We start from the raw sequence: 13,047 nt of genomic DNA on the forward strand, positions 1-13,047 counted from the left end.
TCCGTTAAAGGAATCCAGGGGCTTGCCATTCTTTTCGTCCTTGTCCCTGACTTGGGCCGTGCAAGCCACCAGGAGCATGAGGGTGAGAAGTGAGGGACTGAGGCCCAGCTTCATTTTCTCCCCAAAAATTGTTTCCCTCACTGGCTTCTGCTGGAATCCGGAAGTCAGTGCTGTCCCTGGGGCAAGGACAGATAGTCGTAACCAATGCCTAAGCAACCACTCACGTGTGTGTATTTAAATAAAGTTGTGGCCAAATCCATGCCAAAAACCTTAAACAAAAATTGATGTGTGTGGTGTGAGTTATTGGGGTGGCTCGGGGACCTCGACGCGCAATCCTCTTTTAAAGCTATCTATGTTGTTGGCCATCACTGCCTCCGGTGGCAGGGAGTTCCATAGTCTAACTACATGCTTCCTGAAGCAGGGCTTCCTTTGATCTGTCCTGAATCTTTGAACATTCAGCTTCACTGAATATTCATGAGTTTTAGTGTTATGAGGAAGGAGGGAAAGATTGTCTGCTTTCTCCACGCCACGCTCAATTTTATAAACTTCTACCGCGTCGCCTCTTTCTTGCCTTTTCTCTAAGTTAAAAAGTCCCAAATGCTGCAACCTTTCTTCATAGGGAAGTCACTGCCGGCTGCATGTTCACTGAAGGTTTATTTATTTAGGGGATTTATCGACTGCCCTTCAGCACTTCCTCCCAGGTGGGCAGGCAGGTATAAGAACAAAGCAATACAATAAAATTCAGCAGGGTCTCCGCTGAGTAAACCAGCTGGACCACAAGGCGGCAATCAAAGCCGGCTGTGTGCAATGTTGGAATATCTGGGCAGATAAAAAGGGAGCTTTCAGAGCAGGAATTGTTTGTCCAACATTTTTGCAATGACACTGCCATCTGGCGGTTGCTATCCTGCGCTTTCCAGTGCAAATTTCTTTTCTCATAGAACGTTTGGGTTCACTAGATGGTGACTTTGTCTAGCCTGTCAAGCGCAAATTTTGTGCAAACAAATCCGGATCAGGGCTGCACCTGGAGGCAAGCACAGGTCATCTGGAAACCCACTCCACTTACCTGCGGGGAGGAGTTGCGGTGGACTGCGTGGCCACCACCTCTCCTCCGGGGCGGGGGGCAAAGTCCCCCATTGCCCAGGGGATCCCGGCCATGTCCGGCCAATCTGGTGGCTGGGGGGCGTGGCCGGGAACAATTTAAACACTGGCGTGAGCTGGACATCTTCCTCTTGGCTTGCTGCTATAAACTAAGCCAATACCGCTCACAGTCTGTAATCAATAAAGTTGTGGGCAAAACTTGCCCAGTAATATTAACATAATATCTGTGTCCTGGTGTCTTATTCTTTGTGAGGGGGTGGTTGCGGGGTCTCGACACGCAACTAGAAACATCTCAGAGTGGGCACTGGGCAAGGCTTGGCTGGCAAGGGCGTTCCACTCACTAGGTGTCACAGCCAAGAAGACTCCGTCTCCACACACACACACACACACACACACTGCCCAACCTCAGATGGTAGTGGGACCTGGAGAAGGGTCTCGAATGAAGGTGGTAAGGCTTGGCCAGGCTCAAGGAGTTGCTTTCTCACCTCTGTTGGGACGGACGATGAGAGAGGTGTCCAACCCCCCCTGCAGCCTGCAGTAGCCATCGATCAAGTCCGCCATGTTTTCCGCCTCGGCAAGAGAGGCTGTTTTGATTGCCAAGGACTGCAAAGCAAAAAAAAGGGAGAGGATGTCTGTTTGTCAGCCTGGGGGAGAAGACTAAAGAGACCATGGACTGCGGCTAGAGTTTTCTAGATCAGTGCCAGCACCAGGCATGGTTTATAATCAGGAATTATGGGAGTTTTACACCAGCTACTGATTGCCCATCTCAATCTCTCTCCTTGAACAGAGGGAGGCAGATAAGGACACATCTGCCCACGTTGCCATCCTCACTTTCTCATCCTTCCATTTTTGTTGTCAATAATAATAATAATAATAATAATAATAATAATAATAATTTATTATTTATACCCCACCCATCTGGCTGGGTTTCCCCTGCCACTCTGGGTGGCTTCCAACAAAACACTAAAATACAATAACCTATTAAACATTAAAAGCTTCCCTAAACAGGTCTGCCTTTGGTAGTTGTTGTTCTCTTTGACATCTGATGGGAGGGCGTTCCACAGGGCGGGCGCCACCACCGAGAAGGCCCTCTGCCTGGTCCCCTGTAACTTGGCTTCTCACAGTGAGGGAACCACCAGAAGGCCCTCGGAGCTGGACCTCAGTGTCTGGGCAGAATACATTTGTTGTGCCACATTTCCACAACAGTTTTAAATGTTTGATGCTTTATTGTGCTTTGAATTCTGTTAGGAGCCACCCAGAGTGGCTGGGGAATAAATGAATAATAATAATAATAATAATAATAATAATAATAATAAAGTCCTACAAAATTCAGCAGTAGTATTTCAGTGCCCATTTCTCCAGTTTCACCAGCACGTTTGCCAAATACATTTCCTCCCACCCCCACAAGCCATTTCCCCATATATATATATATAATGAATTTCCACCTTATTTCCCCAATGCCTCTTCCTTCCTTCTTACCTGGGGGTTCCCCGTAAGCCCCAGCTGCAAGAGAGCTTTTCCTTCCTCTGCGGCTGAACACTTTATGGATTTGATGTGCTTGAACTCGGCCAGGCACGTGGGCTGCGGTGAGTCATAAACAAACAAAAGGGTTTTCATTTGCAACAGCGATCAATGAAGTCTGGGTGGGTGGGTGCTGTGCAAAGGATGAGCGTGGCAGAACATCAGCACCCTGACTCATGCCCACCCATCCTCGCTTCTTAATCCTGCAGGTGAAAATTTACTGTGCGTCCTACATATGTCTACAAAGTCCTGCTGCATTCGCAGGTGCTTATTCCCAGGTAAAAGTGGGTGCTGTATGATAGCCTGAGGCTCTGCGGTGAAGCCCCCAAAATCAACCCACACAGCGTACTTGACAATGTGTTTTGCTCGCTAGCTCTTTCCTCTGGCAGAAGCCAAGCTGCTGGGTCAAATGCAGAGGTTGTATCTGACTAAGGCACGCTCAGAGAAGACTCATTCAAATCGGTTTTTACCTGTTTTACCTGTTTACGAGTGGCGCTGTGGGTTAAACCACAGAGCTTAGGACCTGCCAATCAGAAGGTCGGTGGTTTGAATCCCCACGATGGGGTGAGCTCCCGTTGCTCGGTCCCTGCTCCTGCCAACCTAGCAGTTCGAAAGCACGTCAAAGTGCAAGTAGATAAATAGGTACCGCTCTGGCGGGAAGGTAAACGGCGTTTCCGTGCGCTGCTCTGGTTCGCCAGAAGCGGCTTAGTCATGCTGGCCACATGACCCGGAAGCTGTACGCCGGCTCCCTTGGCCAGTAAAGCGAGATGAGCGCTGCAACCCCAGAGTCGGACACGACTGGACCTAATGGTCAGGGGTCCCTTTACCTTTACCTTTTTAAGAGGTCAAGGACCCCTGGACGGTTACGTCCAGTCAAAGGCGGCTATGGGGTTGCGGCACTCATCTCGCTTTCAGGTCGAGGGAGCCGGCGTTTGACCACAGACAGCTTTCCGGGTCCTGTGGCCAGCATGATTGAACTGCTTCTGGCACAACAGAACACTGATGGAAACCAGAGCGCACGGAAACACCGTTTACCTTCCCGCCGGAGCGACACCTATTTATCTACTTGCACTTTGACATGCTTTCGAACTGCTAGGTTGGCAGGAGCAGGGACGAAGCAACGGGAGCTCACCCCGTCGCAAGGATTTGAACCGTCACCCGCATTGACTAAGGCATGCTCAGAGAAGACTCATTCAAATCAGTTAATAACTTAACATCTGTTGATTTCAACAGGGGTATGACTAAGGGGTGCCTGTGCAAGACCTGAGCTCCTGTCAGGTAAATAAGGCAGGCTTTCCACATCTGTGCTGCTGGAGGCTAGTCACATATAGCATGCATTCTTTTACTTTTTCTTTTCTTTTCTTTTCTTCTTTTCTTTCTTTCATTTAATTCCCATCATCCCTAGCTAACAGGACCAGTGGTCAGGCATGATGGGAATTGTAGTCCCAAAACATCTGGAGGCCGAGTTTGCCTATGCCAGATTTATAGCATGCATTCTGACTCTCATGGAGCCAGGCCACAAAGCAAAACCACACAGGGATGCTGAAGAGTGCATGAAAATGCCTTTTCCCCGGTGCATTTATGGAAGCATGTTCCCAAATGTGTTACCTTTGCTTCTTTGCTGGTCATTTGCCGGATGCCCTTTGGCCCGATCACCAGGTCTACTGTGATGCACCATCCTTGCTAGAAAAGGGAAAAGAGAGGAAAGTCATTTTGGGGTGCTCTCCTGATGCTCACTAACCCTGGTCAAGTGGAATTTGGGTTCAGACTCCCATAATTCCCTTCGACAGTTCTGTTAGGTTTAGGAGTTTCAGAAATCCAGGACATTAACGATCGGTTTTTGCATGTGAAATCTTCACATTATTTTTTTGTAAACACATTTATAACAAAAGTAAAAAAGAAAGGAAATAAGCTGGTAACCACAGTACAAAAACAAGGTAAGTTCACCATCATGAGACTAGTCCGAAAAACAATATTTTTTGTAATTTTAAGTTGTCATACCCTAGTTACAGGTAGGTAGCCGTATTGGTCTGCCGTAGTCAAAACAAAATAAAAAATTCCTTCCAGTAACACCTTAGAGAAGTTTAGCTGGTCTCTAAGGTGCTACTATGGGACGCTGGTGGCGCTGTGGGTTAAACCACAGAGCCTAGGACTTGCCGATCCAACTGCACTGATGCAATGAGCAAATGTGATTTGAGACATGTTATGTACCGAGTTGAATAGGATCCAAAATGCCGCAGTCTGATTGGTCCTAGAACAATAGGACCCAGAATGCAGCAGTCTGACTGGTCCACAGGAGCCACCCAATCCAGCTCCAGGTGGAAGTGAATCCGCAACCTGATTGGCCTACAGGAGAATCCCGGAATTAGCCAATCACGTGGGGCCCATTGTGTAAATAATGTATTTAAAGCAGACATTCTGGGGGAACTTCCATTCCTCCTCACCACTATGAGCTGAATAAAGAGCATGAAATCCACTCTCGACTCTGAGTATATTTCAAGCCACATGGGGAGAAAACAACCTCGCTGCGTTTTTAGGCCGGCAATGTGTGCACAGACAGAGCCATAGCCCGGCTTGAAGGAAGGTTGGAAGAGGCAACTGGACACTCACAATCAGGTCGCAGCGGTAGCTCTCCTGGTCAATGTTGGCTATGGTGGACAGAGTGCTGAGGAACTTCAAGATGCACTCGTCTTCCCGCAGAAGGGCATACTGCTGGAAAGTCTGTTGGATCATCTTGCGGAACTGCTTGGGCTGCGGGGAGGAAAGCAGAGGAGAAGAACGGTTTGTTGTTTTTTGGTTAAATCGTTTTTATTAATTTCCCAATAAAAAACATCCAATATCAAATCATAATCCAATAAAAACAAAAAACTAAAATAATAAAAATCCATTATATGATTTCTGACATGACTGAGAATCGCAGAGCCGGAGACAAAGAAGTTTAGAGTGTTAAAATTGAGGTGGAAATAACGACGAGAGACAGGATTGAAATTTGGAGATATGCTTCAAGGTCCAGGCTATGGGAAGTCCCAAAAATTAATATTTACAATTTAGAACGGTTTGTTGTTTTGATAAATATTCTTCTTTTTCAGGATCTCTGCACCAGTTTGTTCCACGGTTTCTAAGCAGCCTACAATCCGGTTGCAAAGGAGATACAGGAAAGGTGAAGCCTGTTAAAACGAACCGTGAAATCTTCTAGTTTTCCTCAGTCTAAGAAATGGCACTAACAGAGGAAAGGGGATTAATGTGGTGCTTCTTAGCCCTGCCACCATCCTTGAGAGAATGGATCTGGGACATAGTATGCATGGTGAAGTTTATATGCACGGGCTCCTGGTGGAGTACAGGGTCAGGTTTAAGGTGGTGGTTTTTACCTTTAAAGCCCTTTGTGGCTTAGGGCCCTCGTATTTATGGGACCACCTCTCCTGGTCTGCCCCACAGAGGACCTTAAGGTCCATGAATAACCATAGTTTAGAGGTCCCAGGCCCTAAATAAGTCAGACTATCCTCCACCAGGGCCAGGGCCTTCTCAGTGATGGCTCCAACCTGGTGGAACGCTCTGTCCCATGAGACCAGGGCCCTGCAGGATTTAACTTCCTTCCGTCAGGCCTGTAAGACAGAGCTATTCTGCCTGGCCTTTAATTTGAATTCAGCCTGATCTTTTATCCCCCTTCCTTCCCTCCCCCTCCCCTTTTTATGAAGATTATCTGCTCTGAGACCCCACAGCTAATTCTCCCCTGGCCGCCTTGCTGGCTCAAATAGGACTAATTCAGCCAGCCAGCCCTGGGGATCATCTAATGTTTATTGGATGGCTTTTCCCCCTAAACTGATTTTTGAACTTTGAATTTTATTGTTATTCATGTTTTTATACTGTATTTTATGATGCTTTTACAATTAAGTGTTTTAAATTTGTTGTTAGCCGCCCTGAGCCCGGTTTTTGAACTGGGAAGGGCAGGTTTTTAATCACGTACTGGAGTAATAACGTACAGGATAATGTAAGCCCGTTTGCATTACCCAGAACCATGTGATATTCATTTATTATTTTTGACATTGGTATGGAAATCTGTTCCTATACATTCGGTTCTAGATAGCACTTTGCACTTTTATTGTATATGGCATCTGTTACTAAACTTTGTTGTGCTATAAATAAATAAATACCTGTTTTTAAAAAATCTCAAAGAAACTAACCAACCGTAAATTCAGAAAATTGGAACAAGCCAAAATGAAAAGGTCTTCCTCATTGGGTACCAGATGTTCAACAGGGAGGGGGCCCGTCTGATCCCAAATGGGAGGGAATTCCACAGAATTGAGCCCACAAGACTGCACGCATGGCTTCAGCTGGACACATAGAGACCACTAGCAGGTAAAGGTAAAGGGACCCCTGACCATTAGGTCCAGTCACGGATGACTCTGGGGTTGCGGCGCTCATCTCGCTTTATTGGCTGAGGGAGCATGTATAACTTCTGGGTCATGTGGCCAGCATGACTAAGCCGCTTCTGGCGAACCAGAGCAGCGCACGGAAACGCCATTTACCTTCCCGCCGGAGTGGTACCTACTTATCTACTTGCACTTTGACGTGCTTTCGAACTGCTAGGTTGGCAGGAGCAGGGACCGAGCAACGGGAGCTCACCCCGTCGGGGGGATTCGAACCGCCGGCCTTCTGATCAGCAAGTCCTAGGCTCTGGGCTGGGATCTAAGGGGTCAGGTGGTCCCTAAGGTATCCTGCACTCAAGTTGTTAAGGGCCTTGTAATTTTAGGCAAGAACTTGGCTCGGTAACCTAGGGGCAGCTCCGCAGCTGTGCCGGCTGGGGCTGACGTAGTCCCAAACTTCTGGAAGACACCCGTTTGGCAAAGGCTGGGTGAAATGTGAAGCTACCATGAAGCTTGAGGAGACTAGGAGAATGCAACATCCCACAAGGACTTTCCTCTCCACTTATTCCCCCAAAAGCTAATATGCATCTCAGACACTTGGGAAATTGAGGGCTGCCCTTCCTTGGAGGTTTTGAAGCAGAAGTTGGCTGGCCATCTGCCATGGATGCTTTGGCTGAGATGTCTTGGACTGGATGAGCCTCAGGACCCTTTCCAATGAGTCTGTGAACATTTTTGACATCCAAGGCACTTCTCACCTTCAGATTCTCCTGCATCTGCCTTGGGAAGAACAGATCAAGACCCACTTCTTTCCTAGGAAAGAGAAAGCAGAGAGGGCTTGTTATGTACTGAGTTGAATAGGATCCAAATGCAGCACTCTGATTGGTCCTAGAACAATAGGATCCAGAATGCAGAGGTCTGATTGGTTATAGAACAATAGGATTCAGAATGCAGCAGTCTGATTGGTCCTAGAACAATAGGATTCAGAATGCAGCAGTCTGATTGGTCCTAGAACAATAGGATTCAGAATGCAGCAGTCTGATTGGTCCTAGAACAATAGGTTCAGAATGCAGCAGTCTGATTGGTCCACAGGAGCCACCCAATCCAGCTCCAGGTGGAAGTGAATCCGCAACCTGATTGGCCTATAGGAGAATCACGGAATTAGCAAATCATGTGGGGCCCATTGTGTAAATAATGTATATAAAGCAGACATTTCGGGGGAACTTCTATTCCTCACTACTAAAGGTAAAGGGACCCCTGACCGTTAGGTCCAGTCGTGACCGACTCTGGGGTTGCGGCGCTCATCTCGCTTTACTGGCCAAGGGAGCCAGCGTACAGCTTCCGGGTCATGTGGCCAGCATGACTAAGCTGCTTCTGGCGAACCAGAGCAGCGCACGGAAACGCCGTTTACCTTCCCGCCGGAGCAGTACCTATTTATCTACTTGCACTTGGACGTGCTTTCGAACTGCTAGGTTGGCAGGAGCAGGGACCGAGCAACAGGAGCTCACCCTGTCGCGGGGATTCGAACCGCTGACTTTCTGATCGGCAAGTCCTAGGCTCTGTGGTTTAACCCACAGCGCCACCCGTGTCCCATTTCTTCCTCACTACTATAAGCTGAATAAAGAGCATGAAATACACACTCGACACCGACTATATTTCAGGGCTTTACATACTTGCTTGAAATGCATTTGAGGCAACAAATAGAAGAAGACGCCTTCACCCTGGTATGGCTCCCCTTTATCACATACACAGCCCAACAAGACAACGACAAGACTCCGCCAACAACATACGAATCAATATGGCTAACCTGATCCAAAAACACACACATACCCCACTCACACACAAAAACATATCTCACTACAGCCAACCAAAGACAACCAACCCCACCCTAGGCCACCCTCAACATCTCTCGCCACCAAGGAAATATGAGTTGAAGAGAATCCAAAAGGCAGCAGTCTGATTGGTCCTAGAACAATAGAATTCAGAATGCAGCAGTCTGATTGGTCCTAGAACAATAGAATTCAGAATGCAGCAGTCTGATTGGTCCGCAGGAGCCACCCAATCCAGCTCCAGGTGGAAGTGAATCCGCAACCTGATTGGTTTACAGGAGAATCCCGGAATTAGCCAATCACGTGGGGCCCGTTGTGTGAATAATGTATATAAAGCAGACATTCTGGGGGAACTTCCATTCCTCGCCACTATCAGCTGAATAAAGAGCATGAAATCCACTCTCGACTCCGAGTATATTTCAAGACTTTACATACTCGCTTGAAATGCATTTGAGGCAACAAATAGAAGAAGACGCCTTCACCCTGGTATGGCTCCCCTTTATCACATACACAGCCCAACAAGACAACGACAAGACACCGGCGGCAGCATACAAATCAATTTGGTTAACCTGATCCAAAAACACACACATACTTCACTCACGCTCACACACAAAAACAAATTTCACTACAGCCAATCAAAGATAACCACCCACACCCTAGGCCACCCTAACCTCTCTCGCCACCAAGGAAATACAACAAGCGAACAGTAAGAGAACCAACACAAGTGATGTTGACACAAAACCCCACTCATACACTAAGTGGAAAAATAGAAGCATTGCCACCTGACCCCACCTCACTCACCATTCCCACTCTTTACCCCTTTCTTCCTAACCCAACGCTGTAAAGGTAAAGGGACCCCTGACCATTATGTCCAGTCGTGGCTGACTCTGGGGTTACGGCACTCATCTCGCTTTACTGGCCAAGGCAGCCGGCATACAGCTTCCGGCTCATGTGGCCAGCATGACTAAGCTGCTTCTGGCGAACCAGAGCAGTGAACGGAAACACCGTTTCCCTTCCCGCTGGAGCGGTACCTATTTATCTACTTGCACTTTGACGTGCTTTCAAACTGCTAGGTTGGCAGGAGCAGGGACCGAGCAACGGGAGCTCACCCCGTCGTGGGGATTTGAACCACCGACCTTCTGATCGGCAAGTCCTAGGCTCTGTGGTTTAACCCACAGCGCCACCTGCGTCCCTAAATTAGAGGTATTGCCTCTCAAATAACCCAGTTATCCAAAGAGGTCCACAGTTTATCAGTTAATAACACGCAGGCACTAACAGAACACCAAAAAATGAAATGGCGACAACAAGAGCAGACCCCTAAGCTTGACATAGAACGTTCAGAAGCTCTTAAACTCTTCTTATTTGATCTTCCACCCAGAAAAGATCTGCACTACAATTTGTGGAAGGCCAGATCAAACTCCTAACTGGAAAGGTGCCCAGCGTTCCAAACGACATTTATGAGACTTACTTGGCATTGGACAGAGTAGATGCACCAAGGGCTCGACTTGGTATCTAAAAATCAGAGAGACCCAAGGAGAAATTGCACGCCTGTAAGAATGTTATCTACTTACTCTAGGAACTCGAAGTTCGATTTCTTGTCTAGAGCGTTGTGAGGCATGTCCTTGTAGAACCTCCTGGGGATGGAGAGAGAGAGATGGTCCAGATTAGACGGGAAAGGAGTGTGCTGGTTGCATCAGTCAGGTGGGTTCAGATTGCAGGGATAACTAACTGGGATTCCTCTGCTGATGGCCCTGAAGCCAAGCCCCCCCTTCCCTTGGTGTTGGTGATCCAGGAGAATTCCAAATCTAGTGCAAAAGCCCATTGTGATCTTTTGGGTGCAACGACAGCCGCCAGAATACTGGTGAGTCCAGAGATGGAAAGATGGAAAGGTCCCTACCAGAGAGGAATGGCAAGTTAAACTGATGGGACTACATTGAGATGGCAAAAAGGACTGGGAAAATCAGAAACCAGGAAGACCAAGATTTTAATAAAGACTGGAAGAAATTTATCTTGCATTTGGAAGACCACTGTAAGCAGCTGAGCTCTTTAACAGGACTTAAAGAACACTCCTGAGCTAACAGAGACCTAAGCTGTAAGAGTTAAATGGAAAATATGGAGGATGTAAAATATGTAGCAAGAAATGTTAAATATGGAAACCATGGAAGGGTGGAGGGAGGTAAAAGGGTGCAATGGAATCTTGTATCTGTCTTTTTCTTTTGTTAATTATACTTGATAGAGATTGTTAAAAAATAATTGGAAAATTTATAAAATTTTATAATAAAAAAAGATATTTTGAATTAACTCGTTTCCCAAAACAACCTTGTTTTTTGTTTTTGTTTATTTTGTTGTTTGTTGTTTGCCACATGGGGCTTCCTGCAGGAAGGAAAATAAGTTAGATCTAAGCAAGAAATGAAACATGCAAATGTGTCATCCGCATATTTAAATTTTAAAAAACACTATCAAAATCTTGGGCTGAGTCTTCAAGGGATGGGCTGCCCCAATGGGAGGTTTCGAGCACTGAGGTGGAAGGTGGCCAAAATCAAGCTAGATGATGGGAAAGCTCACATTTTGGCACTGGGGAAAAAAAAGAGTTTTCCATGAATTTTGTGACATGTGAATTTTGAAGGTCACAAACTTTCCAGAGGGTGTTGCACTCCTGAAGATTCTCCCTGGTGAGCAACGTGGGTCTCCAATGCGGGAGACGAAAAGGAGTGGCATGCACCCCACATTTCCGAATAATGTTGTGGCTCCCCACATGTGTACTGGAAGAAGCAAAGATCCCCAGTGTTGAAGCAATGGTTCTTCAACATCAACTTGGTTGGACTGGTCATGTTGTGCGGATGCCTGATGATCGTCTTCCAAAGCAACTACTCTACTGCGAACTTAAAAATGGAAAGCGTAGTGCTGCTGGTCAACAAAAGAGGTTTAAAGACTATCTCAAGGCAAATCTAAAAAATGTAGTATAAACACCAACAATTGGGAAACACTGGCCTGCGATCGCTCCAATTGGAGAAAAGCCTTTACCAAAGGTGTCATGGGATTTGAAGACGCTCAAATTCAGGACGCAAGGGAGAAACATGCTAAGAGGAAGGCACGCTTGGCAAATCCACACCGGAATCAACTCCCACCCGGAAACCAATGTCCCCACTGTGGAAGGACATGTGGATCCAGAATTGGCCTCCGAAGTCCCTTATGGACTCATTGTTAAAACTGTGTTTATGGAAGACAATCTTACTCGGCTACGAGGGATCGCCAAAGAAGAAGCTTATGTGAGAACAGAGCACCGTGTAATCCATGCGCCAATGATAAGAACATAAGAAGAGCCTTTAGCTGGATCAGGTCAAAGGAGGCCCATCTAGTCCAGCAAACTGTCCTCACAGGAGCCGACCGGATGCCAACCAACAACTGGGTTTTGCAAGCATTGATTCTGAAATTGCTCTGGAGACGCACACAGGAATCACTCTCTGCACTACTGTGGCGACACTCAATCCTAAATAGGCCCAATTTCTTTGTGCTTCATCCCTCCTGTACTTATTTGGTCTCTCTGACTTTCTTTTGGTTTTCCCTCAAACTCCCACACATGATTTTGGGAGCTTCCTGCAGATACGAAAGGCTCCTTTCCTGCAGCTCACCCAGTTCCGTTGCAGAGTAGGAGACAGGTCAGTGCTTTTGCAGGAGCGACAAGTTTTCTGTGATGGTGTAACCCCAGAGGCAGACAGGCTGCTCATGCGCTCGGTGTAACCTCCCCCCGGCCCCCCAGCAAGCCCACCTACCTGAGCTCCAGGCAGCCCAGCTGAAGGGCCATGCCCTCACTCACTTTGCTGGCATACAGCTGCATGTACTCGCTCCGGAGCTGGAAGAAGCAGAAATATGAAGAGGACCAGTTAAGGAGGCGGTCGCTGAGGTCCAGTTCTGGCAGTTCCCTCCCTGCAAGAAGCCAAGCTACAGGGAACCAGGCAGAGGGCCTTCTTGGTGGTGGCACCCGCCCTGTGGAACGCCCTCCCACCAGATGTCAAAGAGATAAACAACTACCTGACATTTAGAAGACATCTGAAGGCAGCCCTGTTCAGGGAAGTTTTTAATGACTGATGTTTTAATGTATTTTTAACCTGTTGGAAGCAGCCCAGAGTGACTGGGGAAACCCAGCCAGATGGACGGGGTAGAAATAACAAATTATTATTATTATTATTATTATTATTATTATTATTATTATTATTATTATTCCCTTCCGCCCAAAC

At 47.1% G+C, this 13,047-nt stretch overlaps 1 protein-coding gene across 8 annotated transcripts in view; it reads right to left on the reverse strand.

Moving 5' to 3' along the window:
* Nucleotides 1-13,047, reverse strand: part of PTK2B (protein tyrosine kinase 2 beta) — a 358,085-nt gene that overhangs the window by 283,171 nt on the left and 61,867 nt on the right. For all 8 annotated transcript variants that reach the window (XM_053383797.1, XM_053383802.1, XM_053383801.1 and 5 more), the window contains 7 exons: nucleotides 12,583-12,662; nucleotides 10,381-10,443; nucleotides 7,739-7,793; nucleotides 5,230-5,370; nucleotides 4,228-4,302; nucleotides 2,578-2,679; nucleotides 1,584-1,701 (listed from right to left, as the gene is read on the reverse strand). In XM_053383797.1, coding sequence (XP_053239772.1) covers nucleotides 1,584-1,701; nucleotides 2,578-2,679; nucleotides 4,228-4,302; nucleotides 5,230-5,370; nucleotides 7,739-7,793; nucleotides 10,381-10,443; nucleotides 12,583-12,662 — 634 coding nt within the window. The remainder of the gene's footprint in view (nucleotides 1-1,583; nucleotides 1,702-2,577; nucleotides 2,680-4,227; nucleotides 4,303-5,229; nucleotides 5,371-7,738; nucleotides 7,794-10,380; nucleotides 10,444-12,582; nucleotides 12,663-13,047) is intronic.

The sequence above is a fragment of the Podarcis raffonei genome, chromosome 3, assembly GCF_027172205.1.
Source record: "Podarcis raffonei isolate rPodRaf1 chromosome 3, rPodRaf1.pri, whole genome shotgun sequence".
In the NCBI taxonomy this organism is placed as follows: Eukaryota; Metazoa; Chordata; class Lepidosauria; order Squamata; family Lacertidae; genus Podarcis; species Podarcis raffonei.